Source organism: Puma concolor, chromosome A3 (assembly GCF_028749965.1).
Source record: "Puma concolor isolate L17-30 chromosome A3, mPumCon1.1.hap2, whole genome shotgun sequence".
Taxonomy (NCBI): Eukaryota; Metazoa; Chordata; class Mammalia; order Carnivora; family Felidae; genus Puma; species Puma concolor.
In genome coordinates, this window is record NC_141669.1 from 16266471 (window position 1) to 16286680 (window position 20210).

General features: G+C 55.0%; 1 protein-coding gene across 1 annotated transcript; it reads left to right on the forward strand.

Annotated features, from left to right (window-relative positions):
* Positions 1-1689: 1689 nt before the first annotated feature.
* Positions 1690-10744, forward strand: GDF7 (growth differentiation factor 7). The gene is made up of 2 exons (XM_086700093.1): positions 1690-2199; positions 5056-10744. Exons 1-2 carry the CDS (start codon positions 1800-1802, stop codon positions 6021-6023), a joined length of 1368 nt encoding a protein of 455 aa, XP_086556219.1. The 5' UTR covers positions 1690-1799; the 3' UTR covers positions 6024-10744.
* The last annotated feature ends 9466 nt before the right edge of the window (positions 10745-20210 follow it).

Genomic DNA, 20210 nt, shown 5'->3' on the forward strand with positions numbered 1-20210 from the left:
GCCTTGTTTGTTGCTGGCACTCCATCCTCAGTACCTAAAGCAGGGTGGGTTGAGGCAGCCCTTGTTGTTCCCTCCCCCTCCCCCCCCCCACCACGTCCTCCCTCCCCTCCCCTGCCTGCCGGCCCCAACCACAGCTTCCCCACACTAATGCCTTTCTCCTCTGCCCACCTGATGGGCCTGGGGTCCCGGGGAATTGGCCCTCGCCAGACCTCCCCTCCTGCCCCCATACGTCCCCGGGGGGTGATGAGTGGACCAAAGTGCCCAGATGAGCAGGTGCCGCGTCTCCGCGGTGGCCAGCATGGTCATCACTGAAGAGGTTGCTTGGGACCAAACCGCTGGTGCCTGGGAACTCCCCGGGCCGGGCATGACCGTGGGCCAGTGTGGCGCAACCGGGAAAGACTTGGGACTCACTGGGCTTTGAGTCCTGTGGTGTCATGTTGACGCTGATCAACTCAAAGTGACCATGACGCACCGACCCCCGTCCAGATTTCAAGTTTGGTAGCAAAAGTGAAATTTAAAGGAGAAAGAACGCGTCTGCGTTGCTTTGAGTGTCGTTCCGGCTCAGGTCCTCCACCTGCCTACCAAGAAGACCTCGTCCATCCGCTGGACGTTTCCGCACTGGGGCATGTTGGGCTGCCGGTGGAGCTGAGCCGATCCATACCCGTCGACGACCTCCCTACCCCGCTCGAGTGAGCTCGGGATGCCGCGCAGTGGCTGCGGGGCGTCCCCTCCACCCATCACCCGTAACGGCGGCCAGAGAAGTACGGAGGCGCCAGCCTGAGACTCTCTGCTGCCCGCCCTCCCGGCGTCTGGCCGCGCCCCAACATACCCGGTAGCCCGTTTCCGTTGGCCGGCCCCCCAAGAAGGCCGGCGGAAGGTCGTCACTTTCGCTGCACAAATGAACCCAGGGCGCTGCTCCCGCGCAGGACTCCCCACATCACCCCGGGGCTGCCACCATAATTCTTGCGCTCCTTTGAGGTCGTGGCTCCGGCTTAAGCGCACGTTCTGAGCGCAAACCGTTGCTTTCCAACTGTCGGTCCATATCCATCTGTCTTTCCGGCCTGCTCTTCCAGCCGCTAGCCCTCTCTTCCCTACGGGTCCCCTCCCCTGCTCCCGCCGCGCGTTCCGATCTTTGGAGGCTGTGTCAGGCTGGGCAGCCTTCGAACCGGTGATGAAAAACGCGCCTTTGTGGCAGCCCTGCGCGCCCTGTGGCCTCCGTGCGCCCTTGTGGCCTCTCTGTGCGCCCTGGCCCCGAGGTCGCAGCACTGACGGGCGGGGCCGAGCCCTTCCGTGGCCCCACCTCTGGCGTCTCAAGCACTCAAGGAATTGGAGCGGGCGGGGGGCGGGTGCTTCTCCGCAGGGGAGTGGGGACGAAGCTGGGCGGGTACGCGCGATGCCTCGGAGCCTCTAACTCCGGAGGGCGCATTTGGCTCGGGGGCGGGGTGGGCAGCGGGGGGCGCATCGCCTTGGGGAAGGGAGGCGGGGCCCCGGTTTGTGGCGGGAGCCTCGGGCGGGTAAGACTTGCAAGGAGAGAGTGGGGGCGAAGCGCTACGGCGCGGGGAGGAGGCTCCCGTCCCGGACTCCGCGTTAGGCCGGAGTGGGGGGCGCGGCGCTGCCACTCCAGTGTTCAGCAGGGGGCGCTGCTCCGGGCGTTGGGCGGGGGTGGGGTGGGAGAGGAGGGGGGGCCGCGACTTGCTGCGCACACTTCCCCCATTATTAAACACTATGTTCAAAAGGCGCCGGGGGACTTCCCGGAGCCACGGAGCCCGCGCCGCCCGCCCGCCTGGCCCACGGAGCCCATGGACCTGAGCGCGGCCGCCGCGCTGTGCCTCTGGCTGCTGAGCGCCTGCCGCCCCCGCGACGGGCTCGAAGCGGCCGCCGTGCTGCGAGCGGCGGGGGCAGGGCCGGTCGGGAGTCCGGGGGGCGACGGCGGCATCGGCAGCGGCGGGCGGACCCTCGCCCCGGCTGCGGGCGTCTCCGCTGCCCCGGCCGCCGCGGCTCCCGGAGTCCGCGCCGCGCGCCGCGCCGCCGGCTCCGGCTTCAGGAACGGCTCGGTGGTGCCGCACCAGTTCATGATGTCGCTTTACCGGAACCTGGCCGGGAGGGCTCCGGCCGGGGCAGCCGCCGCCTCCACCTCGGTCTCTGGCCGCCACGGCCGCGCGGACACGATCACCGGCTTCGCAGACCAGGCGAACCAAGGTACTCACGCCTCTTCTGCGCCCGTCCATCCTGTCCGCTCCTAGGCTGAGGCCACCGCCAGAGCCGAGCCCCTGCTCCAGACCCTTCCGGGCGCGGCCTCCTCACGTCCCAGCCTCAGGTGTTAGAAACTCCGCCGAGTCCCACGCACCCGAACCCGCTGGACTGTGGCGAGAGGCGCAGCAGCTCTCAGGGCCCGGTCTCAGAGGGCTGAGCCGGTCCCTCCGCCGGATTGTCTTGGCCCTGCCGGCCGGCGGGTCCCCTCGAGGAGGCAGGCAGGCTGAGTCCAAGATCCGAAGCAAGACGGGGCCCGGGCCGAGAGGGACTGCGCAGTGATGGTGGTGGAGACGGCAGCGGCTGTTTTCATTGAAGCAACCTCTGCAGCTTCTAGTCTCCTGGGGGGGGGGGGGCGCACAAATTGGGGGGAATTCAGGGGAATGAGGGAAAGAGGCAGGCATTAGACTGAAATAAGTGGCCCCGAAGAGGCTGGTGGCACCACCAGGTACACGGAGGTCCCTTTCTGGCGGGCTGTGTCAGGGTGGAGGTGTGTGGCCATGGGTGTCTGTGCCGGGCCCCTGGGACAGCCAGAGGTGGAAGACCCCAGTTGTGTGAGGAGGAGAGGGTGGTCAGTGAGACCGTGCAGGAATGCAGGCCTCTCTTGGACCCAGCACCCCACCTTACTCTGCCCTGGGTCTCTTAAAAGTAGGACGTGGGTGAGATTGTGGTGGTGGCTGTGTGTCATCTGGATTTTATTAATCTCTATTGAAGTCATTAAAGCAGATAGATAGGGAAAATTTAACTAATTTCAGGCGGAAATGCAAGTAATGTTTGCCTTAATTCTATCCAGCCAAAGATTCAGCATGGAAGGCAGGAGGGGAAAAAAGGAGGGGAATAGGGCTGGAAAGGAAGCGGCAGACTGGCCGTTTCTGGGAGCCTCTGCTGGCTGTGCATCCCAGACCCTAGCCTGGGAAAGCAGGTAGATGTGACCAAATCACCCTCCTCCTGGAATACACACACAATGCCTACCCACAGACTGCTTTATTTTGAGTGTGGGACATCCTGGGTCCAGATGGCTCTCTGGTTCAGTGGCAACCACGTAGCATTCTGTGTGCCCCCCCCCCCCCCCCCCCCCCCGGACTGGATGCTGGATACAAAGCCTGAGTCCTAGGCCAGGGGAGGCTCTAGCCCTAAGGCTGCTGTGTGGGCTCCCAGGATGTAGAAGAGGTGAATGCGCAGGGCTGTAGGCCGGCGGAGGCACCAGCTGCTCTTTCTCAGGTAGAGCTAGGCCTCTGGTTAGCCTCAGCCTGAGCTAAATCTTTTCCTGGGGAGCTCTACTTGGCTGGCCAGGCTCTGAAGGCAGCTCTCCTTCCTGCGTCTGGAAGGAGGGCATGCAGTGGTAGCACATTCAAGAAGGGAGATGCTGTTGGGGGGGGGGGGGGGGAGCTCAGAAAAAGTGCCCACAGGGAGCCCTGGGAGAAAGCAGTGGCGGGGAGGAGCCCTACTAGCCTAGCACTTGGAGCTTCCCTCGCTCTCCCCTCTGGGTTCAACTTGGAGCAGAGCTACTTGAGGTCCCCAGAAGCCACCGGCAGAGCCCAGACTTGGGACCTAGGGAGGCGAGGGCCTGGCGGTGGTAGTCCGTCAGCAGATTTCCAGTGGTGGGGGAGGTCTGCACACTCTCACCGAGTTTGGGGCAAAACGAAACCATATGACCTTCTTCAAAGGGAGCTCCTTATCTGCTGCTCGCTGGAATTTCAACTTTTTCCCCCCCTCAGCCCAAAAAGAAAAAAGTGCCCACGACCAGAAATAAAACCCCCAAACCCTGAGAGAGAAGTCATAACGGAGGGAAATAATATGTCCGCGGAGGTATCGGTGGGTCCTGGAGGCGAGACCTCCTCGAGCCACTGCCTTCACTGCAGCCCCCCCCCCCCCCCCCCCCCCCGCATTGCTCCAAATCCTTCGGAGAAGGTTCCTCGTGCTCCTTTGCCGCCTTCCCTCCTCCATAGGAGGCCGCGGAAAGCTGGGAGAAGCTGAGACGGGAGTTTCCCATTGCGACCAGCAGCGCTCCTCGCTCTGAGACCTTGGGCCGAGCCGGGCCCCTCCCTAATTGGGCCTTAGTTCCCCTTCAGCTTGGCCAGGAGGAGGATGGATAAACCAGAGGGTTTATGCAGCCCCGCTGACGCGTTTTCCTCTGGACTACTCGCACGCCTGGCCAGGCCAGCACGGGAGATCGTGGCCCGCAAGGATGTCCAGGTTGAGCTGGGGAAGAGAGGTAGAGGAAGAAGCAGAGTTTTCAGGGGACATGATTTTTCCGTTTTCGTACAGCCAGGACTCCGCGGCTTTCCTGGGGGCTCAGCGGGGCAATAATGAGCAGTCCGGGTACAGCGCGGGACCTCGGCCTGGCCTCTAGACCTCGGAAGGGGCATAGGACTTCTGATACGCCTCCCGCGGAGCCCTCTCTCAGCCACCGGCCCGAAAGTCTGGCATCCGATCTAGACCTCGCAAACCCAGGGCTCTGGGTCAGGCAGCGGACCTGCATCGGGTGCAGGGGGTATGGTCCTGTCCCCGAGGCTCAGCGATAAGTGAGTGCCCGTGGGTTGTCCAGGTGGTGGAACTTTGGTTCGATGAACCGAAGCCCCGGTCCCGATAGTCGACAGTCAGGGCGAAGGCTCCCTTTACTCTGGGTCAGGCTGGCAGGTGTCTGGCTGGGCCGAGACGACAGGGCTGGCGCCAGCTCCAGCGGGCTTACTCCCGCATCCGGGGCAGTTGGGCTATATGCACTTAGGGGGCCCCGCGTCCCGGAGTGCGGGCTTCGCTCTCCGCTCTCACCGCGCTCTTTCTGTCTCTGCCCGACTTCTGCAGACGAATCCGCAGCCGATACCGGCCAGAGCTTCCTGTTCGACGTGTCCAGCCTTCCCGACGCCGACGAGGTGGTGGGAGCCGAGCTGCGCGTGCTGCGCCGCGAGTCCCCGGAGCTGGGCCCCGGCAGCGCGACTCCCCTTCCGCTGCTCCTGCTGTCTACGTGCCCCGGCGCCGCCCGAGCGCCCCGCCTGCTGCACTCGCGGGCCGCCGAGCCCCTGGCCGGAGCGCGCTGGGAGGTGTTCGACGTGGCGGACGCAGTTCGGCGCCACCGCCAGGAGCCGCACGCCACCCGCGCGTTCTGCCTCTTGCTGCGCTCAGTGGCCGGGCCCTCGCAGGGCCCGTTGGCACTGCGGTTGCTGGGCTTTGGCTCCCGGGGCAGGGACGGCGCGGCGGCCGAAGAGCGCGCTCTGCTCGTGGTTTCCTCCCGCACGCAGAGGAAGGGGAGCCTGTTCCGGGAGATCCGCGCCCAGGCCCGCGCGCTCGGGGCCGCGCTGGCGGCGGAGCCGCCGCGGGACCCGGGACCCGGCACCGGGTCGCCGACAGCGGTCATCAGCGGTCGCAGGCGGCGGCGGACGGCGCTGGCCGGGGCGCGGGCGACGCAGGGCAGCGGCGGGGGCGGGGGCGCGGGCCGGGGCCACGGGCGAAGGGGCCGGACCCGCTGTAGCCGCAGGCCGCTGCACGTGGACTTCAAGGAGCTGGGCTGGGACGACTGGATCATCGCGCCGCTGGACTACGAGGCGTACCACTGCGAGGGCGTTTGCGACTTCCCGCTGCGCTCCCACCTAGAGCCCACCAACCACGCCATCATTCAGACGCTGCTCAACTCCATGGCGCCGGACGCGGCGCCGGCCTCCTGCTGCGTGCCCGCGCGCCTCAGCCCCATCAGCATCCTCTATATCGACGCCGCCAACAACGTGGTCTACAAGCAGTACGAGGACATGGTGGTGGAGGCGTGCGGCTGCAGGTAGCGTGAGGGCCCGGCCCGGCCAGGGAGGGGGCAGGCAGCCGCGCCACCGAGGACCCCCTGCTGAAGAGCAGCTGTGGGCCGGGGCCTGTCACTGAGCGTGGGTGCGCGTCCGCCTCTGGTCCCGCGCCCGCACGGAGGGAGAGCGCACGTTCACACTCACACCATCACTCACACCCACACACTCGTTCACTCATGCACACCTTTACCGTGGGCAGCGTCCACCAGCCCTGGGAGCAGACGACCTGACGCTACCGAATGACGCTTACCGATGGGGAATGACACATCCCCATCGTACCCGTCGTCCCCTTTTGGAGAGAGGATGGTGTTTGTGGCAGTGTTAACAGTCACAGGCGCTAAATCGGGTAGGAACGGGTTAGGGAATTGGGGGCTCCAGAATGGGTGGACGAGTGGGGGACTGGAGTACGTTTTGTCTGACCCCTTTCTGTTTGCGGCTGAGTGTAGGGGAGCACCTGGCTGGGTGGCTGAGTGTTTGGTGTTACACCCTGGGACCAACTGAACAGCTGTAATGTCCTTTCTGAAGGTGTGCGTGGCATGGAGGCCATTTACTCTGGGAAGGAACCGCTGCAAAAGGCATCTTTTTTCCTTAACTTAAAAAAGTCTAACATGCCCTGTCAGTTTTGAAAGGGAACATTTGTCCGCGGGGAACTACCCAGATCTGTGCATAGGCCAGCACTACCCTTTTTAAAAAAATCAGTTCCAATTAGGAATGATCTAGAATGTGGAAAAAAAAAAGTGTTTTTCTTTTTGGGGGAAGTGAAATGGAGGAGAGTTTTTTAACTGCCAGCCTGATGTGATATGGAGTTGGGGGGTGGGGTGGCATGTGCCAGGTTCTGAAGCTCCTATGGGCAGCTCAAGGAGGTAGCGAGCAAGCCTTGGGGGTGCTGAGGAGGAGGCTTGGTGCAGTGGCTGGGAATGGGGAAAGGCGGGCGGCTCTGCCTATTCCTAGAGACCTGACAGGAGGTTTTGCTAGGGAGCTGGGAAAGAGGCCGGGAGGCGTCTTGGGGCGGGCTTCTGCAGAAGACTCAGGCTTGTCTGCCAGGTAGGCGCAACCGGCTCCAAAGGGTGTGCTCACAATGGGCCAACATGTGCTTGCGCTTAGCTATCAAGTCTGTGTCGGCTCTTACACGCCTTTACAGTGTTGTTGCTGTAGTTTTTGGCAGTGTGATAGTAACGGGAAGTGAAGCTACACAAAAGTGCTTTTGTGAGATTTCAGCTCCCCACAACCCAGTGGTGCAGAGCGGGGAGGAAGTCCCCCCTCCCTCTGCAGCGTGGAGGGGCATTTTCAGTTTGGCTGCTGTGGCCCCTTCGGAAGGGCGTTGGGGGGCCTTGGTGTGGCCAAGCAGAGGTGGAAGCCTGTCTCCCAGTCCCCATTGTTTTATTTGGTTCATTTCTGCCTGGGAGTCCTTTGTGGCTTTGAGGGAAGGAGGAGAAACAATTTGGATTCCACCTGTCCAGGGCTCCGAGGGCTTCTTTGAAAAACCCTGCAGCCCTGCTGGGTACTCCTATTTAAGGCTCTGTTGGGGTTTCTCCTTTACGGTTCCTGGGAAAGGCAAGCATTCCATCCTTCTGGTCTTGGATGGTAAGGTCCATAGATGAGTTATTCAAATTTTAATTCTCAGTGATTTAACGTGTAAGAGAGAGAGAGATATACTGAAGATTTAGACAGCTAATTGACTTAAGGGCCCCACCTGAGTCCTTTTTTATCTTGTAAAATTCCCTCAAAGGAAAATACATTTATAATGTGAATTTATATGCTGTGGCTATGTGAGTAGCTATAAATAATAAGATGTAAGTCTCTTTAGGTTAAAACAAACTTCCCAAAGCGGCAGCTTTGGTATATGCATGGTCCCATTACGTTTGTGGATTTTGCCAGAGAAGCTTCACTTTTCTAAATTGATTTTAATAATTGCATGGTGATTGCCCTGTCATAATGAAGAATAAAAAATGACACTAAAAGGTTGTAGTATTTGAAGTTTTAGAAAGGGAGTTAATAAGAAACTCGCTATTATTCTGAAGAAATTCTAGGTTATTTAATATCTTGGACAAAAGGAAACATTTTGATTCTTTTTTAGTGACTAGGAAAAACAAGTTTTGGGGAAGCCATGTTTTGATTTAGCCTGAGCTTTTTTTGCGGCAAGAAAAAAATGTCCGTTTTCTTTGTTTCTTCCTAATGACCTCCTTCCATCGAGATGTGTTGTAAGTGATGTGGGAAGTACGCATCTTCCTATGTCTTGAGGTCCAGGCTGCATCATGTGTCCTTGGGCAGTGACAGCTCCTTCCAGGGTCTCAGATGCCCTCAGGGTGTTCTTGTTTACTGAATGGAAGGAATGCCTCCCGGAATTGCTCTGGAATTGGGTGGAGCCACCACAGACCACCTGTGCCCTCTACAACTCTGCCTGGGCCTCTGGCATCTTAGAGTTCAAAGCAGGTGAACAGAGAAGATGTGTCACACCTTGTAAAAATGACAGCAAAAGGGCCACCGCTTCTGGGTTTTGCTGCTATGATGTGGTTCGACCAGCGTGGCCAGGATTTGGAGAAGGATTCTGCCAGCACGTTTGGTAGTATGGTTCTGTCTTCTAGGCAGTGGGGTACCGGCGGGGGGGGGGGGGGGGGCGGCCGAATCACTCAGCTGGGAGCCCCAGTCCCCAGCCATGGGAGAGCTGGCTGCTGGCAAGCAGAGAGAAAGTGTGTCAGGACTGTGAGTGAAGGCAGCCCCCCACCCTATCCCGGCTTGGGCCCCCTGGGTCTAGGGCCACCAAAATATTCTTCCTAAAGTACGTCGAGTTTTCCATTTTGTGGGGAGAGACTTGTGTATTCTAGCTGAGACCATTTGAACCACTCCTCCTTGCTGGAGAACAGGGTGGGCATCCCTGCTTGGGGAGTACAGGGCTGGTCAGCTGGGGCGTTGGTGCCTGGTCTGCCAAACACGAGGACAGGCTAGTCACTGCTTCTGGAAGCCAGACATTTCCACTGGCAGACAGCTGTGTCCACTGATGCCCAAATGGTTCCCTGGTTGAATTCTGGCGTTCCAAGCAGCAGCACTGGGCTCTCCCGAGAGGGTGGCAGGCTCTGTTGCCTTAGCTTGAGCTCTGCCCCTCCATTATGTACACACTCCCCTTCGCCCTGGCGTCCTGGCATTTCACTATCAGTGGCATGGGAAAAAGAAGAGCTGTGGATTGTGTGAAGTCGAGTCAAATCCAGCAAACCCAGTGCAGTGTCAGGTCCCCTGACAGTCTCCTGGAAGTGTCAACAGGACTGGGGCTCTTGCTGTCAGTGCTGAGGGGAGTATAGACCACCCTGTGGATGTAATCAGAGTGTAACTCAAATCCTACAAGTCATTTATCCTGTTTGTAATTTTATTCAGACTCATAGCAGAAAATAACCCGGGACTGTAGACTGATTTTCTTTCTTAAAGCAGGGAGAAAAATTGAATTCTTTCCAAGAGGAGCTTGTGCACAGAAAAAGGCAGACTCTCGCCTCATTTGAATCTGGTGTCCAGAAAGTCCGATGAGAAGAGAAAGTACAGCAGCTGTGTCTGGGACACAAACATCGTTAGGGCCTATGGCCATGGGGACGCAGAAGTGTCCCCAGGCCCAGAAAGCAGGGCCCTCTCAGTGGGCCTGGGCCAGGAGCCTCCAGCGGATGCCAGGTGGCTTGGGAGCACCGAGGGTCTGGAAAGCAGCCATCTGTCAGAGGCAGCGAAGGACCTGCGTTGTCCCCCCAGGTGTCTGGACTGGGAAGGAGAGGCAGCTGGCAAGTGAACCCAGCAGTTAGAAGACGTTGGGATTGGGATGGGAGGGACTAGGTCTCTCTGAGGTCTGTCTCAGCAGCACTGGTGTATCTGTGGACTTCTGCACACCCAGGAGTGAACTGCCCCATGCTGTCACCTGCTCTCTGACTGCTGCATGGTCACTTGGGTGCCAGAGCTCTGCAAGGCACCTCCTGAGAGGTCTGGGTCAGTCTGGGCAACCATCTCCCTGCCCGGAGCTCCCACTTCCGCCCCTGTAAAATGAGGAGCTCTCCAGTTCCGTGGGTCTAGGGTTCGACTTGGTCCCAAAGCCCACTAACATAGTTCACAGGCAGAGCAGATGTGACTGTTCCTGGAAAGGGTCCCCTTCCGATATCGTAGGTGCTTCTCACAAGTATCACGGCTCTTGCCTGTGTGTACATGTATGTGTATGTGTGTGTCCATTACACTCCTGGCCTCTGTTGGTGCTTCCTGGATGTGGCTTTGATTTCTACCTAGGTCAAGGCAGGTGCAGGAGAGGCTAAGATCTCGGGGGTAGAGCTCACCTCCCCAGAGCCATGACCTTTCCTGTGTCCCAAGTGAGGGACCTGTGCTCACACAGGGGTAGATAGAGCCACATCTGCTGAGACTGTTCTGTGACCAGATCCTGCGAAGGCTGTCCCCTGCTGCTGGTGCATCTGTGGGAGCAGCAGAGGAAAGAAAGTCTGGGCCTTGCTGGCAGCCCAGACAGGGACCTGGGACTGTCCCAGAGTCCCTGGAGGAGGCAAGCAAGCCTATGTAGGAGTGAAGTGCGCCAGCCCTCCTCACTGCCATGCCTGTGTCTGGTCCAGCTCGCTGGAGGAGTGACCTGGGGGCAGGCATCAGGACAGCTTCTTCTTCTCCTCTTTCTTTCAGGACAGCTTCTTTTCTTTCTTTCTTTCTTTCTTTCTTTCTTTCTTTCTTTCTTTCTTTCTTTCTTTCTTCTTTCTTTATTTCTTTTCTTTCTCTCTTTCTCTCTCTCTCTCTTTCTCTCTCTCTCTTTCTTTCTTTTTTTCTTTCTTTCTTTCTTTCTTTCTTTCTTTCTTTCTTTCTTTCTTTCTTTCTTTCTTTCTTTCTTTCTTTCTTTCTTTCCTTTCTTTCTTGCCTGGATAATGGTGGCAGAGTTTACCGTGAAGAAACACTAGAAGGGAGGAGTCAAAAGATGTTATTCATAGTTTTTCAGACAGCTCTGCCTTTTGTGCCTGGAGCCTTCTGGCCATTTCAGCTAGAGCAAGCTTCTTCCTCCTTTTGTGCCATTTTTGGACTTGAATCTGTTAAATAGTTAAATCTTGATGGGGCTCGAGGCGAGAGAAGCCTGTTCTTGTCCGCAAGTCCACGCTTCCCTTTTGTGGAGTCTCCTACCTGGATGTAGCTGCATGAAGGCTGGGGGTTGGCTCTGGTCGTTGGGTCGGGGATACTCTCTGCTCATGATGCACACACATCCAGCTTCCCCAGAGCTTGGCCTCTCCCTACCCGCCCCCAAAACTGTCTGTGGAGGCTCTGTGCCTGCAGCTGGCCTGGGACTTGGCCATAGGCCTCCTGACTGGGCAGATGTCGCTTGGGGCTTCACAATGGCGGCAGCAGCAGTTTCGGCAGAGCAACCAGGGGAGGGTGGAGTCAAAGAGTGTGAGATCATCAAAAAAACTGGTCTGCGTTTCTCTTTTTTTTAATGTTTATTTTATTTTTGAGAGAGAGAGCATGAGCAGGGGAGGGACAGAGAGGGAAGGAGACACAGAATCTGAAGCAGTCTCTAGGCTCCAAGCTGTCAGCACAGAGCCCGATGCAGGGCTTGAACCCACGAACCGAGAGATTGTGAGCCGAAGTTGGACGCTCAACTGACTGAGCCACCCAGGCGCCCCAAAACTGGTCTGCATTTCAAGCTGTGCTTAGAGTTGTTGAAAAGTACAAGCACGTCCTCCCAGCAGCACAAGTGGAGGGCGATGATCCTCTCGCTCCTGCCTGTGCAGGTCTCCAGGGAGTAATCCTGCGATGTCACTCACATCGGTGTGTGTGAGTGTCTGGGTCTGGGCTGCGAGAGAAAGGGCTGGTTTCTCTCCCGTGCATCCCCCTACAATGACAAGGGGGCTGCAGCATGCATGGAAGCTTCCAGAGGGAGGGGTATCTATAGTCAGGTGAGTCTGTTGACGGGACAGACAGCTGTGCACGCTGGCATATGAAGCACTTTCTTCTGCGAGTTTAGAAACTCTTCATCCCAGAGAGGCTCACCTGGTAAAAGCTGTAGTGGCAGAAATTTTGTATCCTTTTTCTAAGTCAGTTATAGGAAGCTGAAATAAGTTGTCTAGAAAAACAAGGAAAAGCTTCTGATGGTCAAGTCCCAGGCACCTTTCAGCCTGGCAGTACAGACCTTTCCGGATGCGGCCAGCGGCTTTGGTTTTGCGTTTCTAGTTTACGATCTTTTGAGCTGTTGGCAAACAGGAGTGTGGTGCAGTGGTAGCTGGAGATGTGGCTAGGCAGGAGGTGGGCCCGTGGCTGTCTTCTTTGCAAAGTCCTCTCTGCACTGCTCCAACTAGCAGTGGCGAACACACCCGCCTACCGCGGGGCGAGATGCCTGTTCTGAGCTTACGCCCTGCTCCGACACTTGGCTACAGGAATCTAGAACCTCATCTGAACCTTCTTTCTGGTGCCGAGGTGTGCTTGTGGCTGAACAAAAACCAGATTCCCTGTAAGGCTTACTCTTCGGAGTCCTGCTGAATTGGAGGCAAACACAAACCAGTGGGAGGCACACAGGCCGCACTTCCCCTGAGGGCCCTCCCTGGGCTGCAAGATGGGAAGGGGCAAGGTGGTTTGGGTAATCTGCCACACGTTGTAGCTGTTTTACATACTTGCACATCTTCCCGACAAGCCTGGCTTCTCTCAGACCTCTTACACCTGGGCAGCCCTAGCCTGGACTTCTCAGCGGAGTGAGTCTGACAAGGTGTACAGAAAGCCTTTCCTGGTCTGCATGTTTATGTCCGAGCGCATGAAGGCTGCCGAGGGCAGCAAAAGACACACGTGTCCGAGGTTTCCCCCAGGGCTCGGGACGGCAATAACTTGGCTTGAGGTTGAGCAGGCTGGTTTGAGGAAGGGGTGCCTTCACAAGCAGGACTTATTTTTGTTTGCAACTTATATTTCCGGGTCAGGGCCGATCAGAGTCCGAGGAAAGCCAGCCATTCAGCATTCTGTTTAGAAAATGATGATGCATGTTCAGGGAGAAAGCAAGAATGTATTTTCTGGCTGGGAAATACTCAAGTGTTCCAAGCCAGGAACAGAGACTCTGGAAAGTGGAATTTCTCTGGCATTCTCTGCCTTGAATAAATCACAGCTTGAACATAAGCTTCCCTACAATAATTGCTGGTTTGTTGTTGCTGTTGTTGTTTTGGATTTTTGTGTTTGTTTGTTTGTTTGTTTGTTTGTTTTGTATTTCACTTTTGACGGTAGTGCAAACAACTTTTATGTTTTCTGTGACAAAGAGTCATAACTGAGTCACCTTAGGCCTTTCAGCTGGAAGTATTTCGTCCCAAATGAAAATGTTAATGCATTTTTTTTTTTTTACAAGGATTAGCATGCTGACTGCAACTTGCCCTTCAGCACATGAGACAAGGAGATTCTGAAAAGTTTGGAAAACTTTTAATACACATACGTATATATGTTTGTATAAAGAGGTTTCTGCAGAACTCTTGCACCAGCTTGTAGCATCCCTCTGTTTAAGCAGGCTCTGCTTTAAGGTGGCCAGTAGCTGCCTGCCCCTTAGTGAGCCACCTTGACCCCGCTGCCAATACTGTGATTTTAAGGAAATGGGCAAAACTCAAAGTGACAGGAATGCTGTCACAGCTCAATACATACCAAAATGTATTATTTTGATGGGGGTTGAAGTCCCTTTCATTTCGCAATGATACCCACTATTTCTCAGCTTTGCTCGGGAGTAAGACGGGAAAAGTGGTGAGAATTTTAAACTCACTTAATGCAAGTTGAACTCTCCTTTGCTGGCAGTCCTTCTAGCTCTGGTTTGGCCAGAGCAGAGCTCTGAGACTTGGAGGCTGGAGACCAGGCTGTATCCCTGCTGTTCCATGGGCCACTGGGGCAGCATGAACTGATGTCGTGAATGCTGCCCATGCCCAGGGTGGTTGGCAGGGAGCTCTTCAAGGTCAGGTACAAATCCACTGTGTATATGTATTCTCAAGTTTAAATAGATTGTACATATCGGAATGTAAATGAACTGTAAAACAGCAATCTCTATTTTTCTTGACGTTTCTATAGCAGTATATATTTGTTAAACATGCTTGTATACTCTTCATTAACCATTTTAATATTTTGTACAGATAAGGTGATTAAATATTTTATTGATAAACCTGCTCCTGGCTGGTCTTTCGAGAACTGTTTTTTGCCTCGTTATTCAGCCTTTCTCTGATGGTCTTCTCCCACTGCTCAACACTAAGAATGGAAGCCAACCGTTCAGGCGTTTGGATGACTGCATGGAAAGGGGGGTGCGGGGTATCGCCGGGTCAGTCCGCCTTTATGCTGACTGTCCCCCCTTGACACACCTCAGGCTGTCAAGTGCATACAGATGGGGGCCTCTGCATGGGCTGCTGCTCCCTGGGGCTCTGTGACTGGTGTGGCTCTGCAGGACACTGCACAGCCCCACACTGCATGGGGAAGCACCCCAGCTTGGGTTCAGGGTTGAAGAGGCCAGAATGCAGTGGAAGACACTGTCCCTTTGGAAAAAGAATACTGCCTTATTTATTTATTTAATGTTTTATTTACTTTTGAGAGAGGGAGACACACAGACACAGAGACAGAGACAGAGAGGGAGTAGGGGAGGAGCAGAGAGAGAGGGAGACACAGAATCTGAAGCAGGCTCCAGGCTCGTCAGCACAGAGCCTGATGCAGGGCTTGAACCCATGAACTATGAGATCGTGACCTGAGCTGAAGTTGGATGCTTAACTGACTGAGCCACCCGGCACCCCAGACACTGCCACTTGGGATGAGTGAACATCATCACTGCAAACACAGTCCCAGTGAAAGGTTGTGCTCTTTACAGGCCAGGCTGCTGTGGGATATGTCTCACTTCAGAAAGCCTGAGCGCTCCCATTCCAGAGGTGGCACTGTCGAGTCTCAGAAATCCAAAGGCATAACGCCCGACGGTAGCAGCTTGCTCTGCAAGGCCAATTATAGATTTTAGGGAAAGCAACAGAGTCCTACAGCAAATGGGACGGGCCGCTTTTGCTCAGTGCTCTTCAGACAAGTACAAAGATCTGCGCTCAGCGGCACCGCCTTGGCTGTCCCAGACCAGGCAGGAGAGCACCGGCTACACAGCGTTCTACAGCGTTCCGCCCTCACAACTTTTTCTTTTTTTTTTTTTTTTTAATTTTTTTTTTTTTCAACGTTTATTTATTTTTGGGACAGAGAGAGACAGAGCATGAACGGGGGAGGGGCAGAGAGAGAGGGAGACACAGAATCGGAAACAGGCTCCAGGCTCCGAGCCATCAGCCCAGAGCCCGACGCGGGGCTCGAACTCACGGACCGCGAGATCGTGACCTGGCTGAAGTCGGACGCTTAACCAACTGCGCCGCCCAGGCGCCCCTACCTCACAACTTTTTCTACAACAGAGGAAAGGGAAAGTGATTTCATCTGTTCCTTAAGTATTTCTGGGAGAGGATGAGTGACAGAGCAGCAGTTGTGGGAAGGTGACAGGAACTGCCCTCACTAATGACTTGTTACCAGAATGACCTCCTCCGGGATCTGGGTACGGCCAGTGGGACCCACCTATTTGCAGAGCGATGGCAGCACATGTCTACTGTAATTGGCTGCTTCTGCAGCGTGTTAATGCGAGTCTCTCTCCCGTGAAAGGTAGCTCAAGAAAGTCTGCTCCCCTTTCGCTTCTTAATTTCATTACTAAAGAGTCTTTTTCATTGGAAGGGAATTATATTCGCCTTTCAACTAACTTATGTGGTAGCTATGTGAAAGTGTAAGACTTGTGACCGTGCCATTGAAAAGTGTAGTCTCGTCATGCTGTTTCCAACAATTCTTGGCTGGTTCTTCGCTTTCCTATTTCTCAGTCTCCACTTGGCCTACCCTGGCCTTCCATGGTTAGGGGGTTACCCGGTGAGCAGAGAAGGGGCAGTTACAGGGAGAAAGCAAAGTCAGGGGTGGCATTTAACACTTTATCCTGTTCCCCAAACACTGATGAGAGCAAGTCTGAAAGGTGCACAGTGACTGAGATTAACGGGAGGTGGAGACCTCCAGCCCTGCTCCCTCTGGCGCACCCTGGTGTGCCCAGTGCCCACTCACTGCCCAGCAGCCAAGGCACATGCGTGCCACGTGCTGTCCCGCTGAGGGTGGCGCTGCCTGACCTGGTTGTGGATGCATCGTGCTCCTGTGCTCCCGGGAATCCCGCACTCTTCTATCCAGAAGGAACAGTGATCTGGGGAGAAGCTCATCCTTTGCAACATGTCACCAGTGTGTAGCCACCGCCTGCGAGGCTGTGGGCGTCTGCCAGTCCTAATAGCATGCAGGTGCGCGGCCCTTCGGCAGTGGCCAGTAGGAGGGAGCCCAGCTGCGGTGCGGGGCCTGAGCAGGGTGGATTTGCAGAGGCGGGATCCTGGTCCCTCTGTGAGCAGGGAGGCCCTGCAGGTGCACCCGCACCCCCTGGCTGTAATGGACGCCCAGTCACAGGGTCACATTCCCTTCCCAGGGAAGAGGAATTTTCCCATAGACTTAACCCAGCGAGGAAGTCTGTCCCAATGTAGGGAGGTCAGCACAGGTCCCTCTGCCAGAATGTCTGAGGAATGTACCACAAAATGAAAACGCTTTGCTGTCCCGGAGCGTGGTCTTGTGCATTGTTGCTGTAATTCCCACTCAGGGGTGCTGCATGGGGTTCACGCTCAACAAATAATAACTGCATATTTGGTAGTTGCTAATACCCAAACTCCAGAGGCTTTCTAACCATAGAAGAATGGAAATAACAGTTGCATTTGGAGGGGACCAGAATGGCCATGAAGTGTGGGGGCCTTGCTTTCTGCAGTCCCTGGAGCCAGAAAGCCAACAGTCGACGTGCTTGAGTCCGTCCGTCCCGGTTGTGCACAGCTCAGCTGAGGAAAGGCTTAAGGCAGAAAAGAGCTGGTCCACTTTACATTTCCACTTACACATTCAGTTGTGAGGGATGAAGAGTCCCTGAGACATGATTCCCTGAGAGTCCGACCGACTGAGAGGACTGTGTTTCTTGAGACCTTGACCCTCAGGTATGGTAGAAACTTTTATTAATTTAGGTAAAACTTATTGAATATTCTGTGTGGCAGGCCCTATTCTATAAGCCCTGAGAACACAGAGATGATGAAGACACAAGTCCCATGTCCTCAAACTTTCCTTTTAAGGCCAGGGAAGAGTTTGGCAGCAGGGGCGGGGAGGAGCAGACTGGAAAAGTAGAATTCTGGGAATAGCTGGTAAGTACTCCAGTAGAGACCTGGCCAGGGCACCGTGAGGGCTCCCTCCCTCTGGGGGGAGGAAGGGTCTATGCTGGGGGGCAGGAGTAGTTGGCGTTTGGGGCCGAGTCTGGGGGTGGGCAGTAGAGACATGGGCACTCTCAGAGCTGGAGCAGTTGACTCCAATGTTCTCAGGGTGCAGGTGCGGTCAGAGACACCAGTGCCTGAAGGGCCAAGGCGGCTGTGGTAGAGAGCAGAGGTCAGAAGGAGGGACAAGGCAGCTGTGGCAGAGAGCAGAGGTCAGAAGGAGGGACGGCAGCCTCTGCTGTGACTCCTTGCAATTCACTGCCCTATGTACCCCAGCCCCACCTCCCGCCACACACTCTGCTCCCTCATTCTTCTCAAACTATTCCATTGTTACCAACCACGTGACCTGCCAACCTGGCCCTCATTTCCCTTCTCTCCACTCCTGTGCCAGCCCTCTGCTCTTGCTGGACTGCCCACTGGTGCCTCCAGGAGGCAGCACGGTGCCGTGTAAAGGGGAGGGATCTTGGCTCTGGAGTAGAGGCTGCCTTTGAATTCCTGCCGCCTCTCAGTAGCTGTGAGCTCTTCAGCCAGTCACTTACCTGTCACCTCTGTGGTAATCCGTAGTGAGTGTGGCCATAACCTCATGGGACCACGAGGCCCACATGAAACAATGTGAAGGGAGGGCGGTGGCTTCTATGGGCTCTCTCCTCTCTCTCACCTGTCCTTGTGGTACTAGGAGCAGTCTCCTCCACTCTCCTTCTGGGGGTTCCCTCTTCACAGAACTATGGCAACCTAGAGCCTTCAGTCTGGTGGGAGAGGCCAGACCCATGTTCCACAGTGGTTCCCCACATGGCCCAAAGTGAGATGTGTTCACAGAGCACACTTAGTTCCAGCCACTGACCTCTCTTTAAACCTCATTTCCCATGGGACAGTGCGGCCCAAGTATGTCCTCTTCTTTCCTGCAAGAGAAGGCTAGGAACAAAGATGATGTCTCATGTTAAGGAATGTTTTGCTTCCTGCATCTTTTCTAAATCTACCGTAAGGTCCTCAAGGTGCTGTTTGAGCATCCTCTGCTCTGTGTGGGAAGACTGCATGGCCTTGGGCCAGAAAGCTGAGGGGGGAGGGGGGTAACTGTCCCTCCCCCTGAGTATGAACCAGAAATGTTAAGACTGCAAGAATCAAGTTGCAGGCTGGGTGAAAAAATGCAGAAGCTGAGAGGTCACCGGGTCTTCTGCTGCACCAAAGAGAAGACACAGTAAGAGAAAAGCAAGTTTGCTAGCCTTTTCTTTTAGCTACCATTTTACAGAGCATCTACAGTAAGCCAGACAAGGTGCTAGATGCTATACGCATGAACACAATTAACCCATTAAAAATAAACAAAAGCCTTCCTCAAATCTAAAATCCCATCAGTGCAGAGTCCAATGTGGGGCTCGAATTCACAAAATGTGAGATCATGACCTGAGCCAAAACCGAGTTGGACACACATAACTGATTGAGCCATGCAGGCGCCCCAAAGAACTTTACTTTCTAGAAAAGCATCCATGAGAGACAGATGCAGGAGAGAACATGGTGGATTTTTAAAAATTATTTTTATAGATTTCAAACTCATCTCAAACTTACAAAAAAGTTACAAGTACCAAGAACATTTTGTTTCCTCTGAACCATGTGAGAGCAAACGGACATGATGCCCCAGCCCACCCCCAGACACTTCAGTGTGTCTGCAGAGTACAAATAAGGACATCCTCTTTTCCACAATCCAACCACTGAAGTCAGAAAATGAACACTGATCTCTTACTCCCAGTTCATCCGTAGATCCCAGTCAAGTTGTGCAAACTTCCCAACAATGTTTTTTAAAGAAAGTATCTAATTCAGAATCAAGCATTGCATTAAGTTATCATGTCTTTTTAGTCTAATATGGAATTAATTTTAATATAATGTAGGGTGAAGAAAAAAAAAATCAAGCCTTTAGAGGTCCCTGGCTCTCCAAGGGTTGGGTGGAGAAGTGGATGGTGAGAGGTGCCTGGCCACCTCGAACATGAGAGCCCCAGGAACTGCCTCTGGAGATTCTCTCTGTCCCATGGCCCAGAGCAGCCTGGCCAAGGCCACTGGTCATGACTCCAGCTTAGACTTTTCACTCAGCACTAGATAAACCCATATGAAGCAAAATATACTTTTTTTAATGTTTATTTTTGAGACACACACACACACACACACACACACACACACACACACACACAATGTTAGTGGGGGAGGGGCAGAGAGAGAAGGAGACAACAGACTCTGAAGTAGGCTCCAGGCTCAGAGCTGTCAGCACAGAGCCCGATGTGGGGCTTGACCTCATGAACCATGAGATCATGACCTGAGCCCAAGTTGGATGCTCAACCGGCCACCCAGGCGCCCCATTAATCCTATCTTTTAAGTGAGGACACTGATGCATGGAGAAATTAGAGAAAGTTGTCTAAAAATCACACAGGTGACAAGGCCTCCAGAGTTCCTGTATACCTTATCATGTCGTATATATGCATGGAAATATTCAGTGCATTGTTTAATTCCTAAGGAAATCAACTCCAATCTCCTGAAATCAGATTCTTCTCTAAAAGGAGGAATGAGGGGCGCCTGGGTGGCGCAGTCGGTTGGGCGGCCGACTTCAGCCAGGTCACGATCTCACGGTCCGTGAGTTCGAGCCCCGCATCAGGCTCTGGGCTGATGGCTCGGAGCCTGGAGCCTGTTTCCAATTCTGTGTCTCCCTCTCTCTGCCCCTCCCCCGTTCATGCTCTGTCTCTGTCTGTCCCATAAATAAATAAAAACGTTGAAAAAAAAAATTAAAAAAAAAAATAAATAAAAGGAGGAATGAGAAAATCCAACAGAGAGACTTGGGTCCAAGTCTAACTCAGGAGCCTGTTCAGACGGTACCATGCACCCCCGCCCCCCATACAGAGGTCAGGCCAAGCAGCTC

Coding starts and splice junctions, on each gene's coding strand:
- GDF7 (XM_086700093.1), top strand. CDS start 1,800: ATGGACCTGAGCGCGGCCGCCGCGCTGTGCCTCTGGCTGCTGAGCGCC. Junction 2,200..5,055: donor CGCAGACCAGGCGAACCAAG/GTACTCACGCCT, acceptor CGACTTCTGCAG/ACGAATCCGCAGCCGATACC.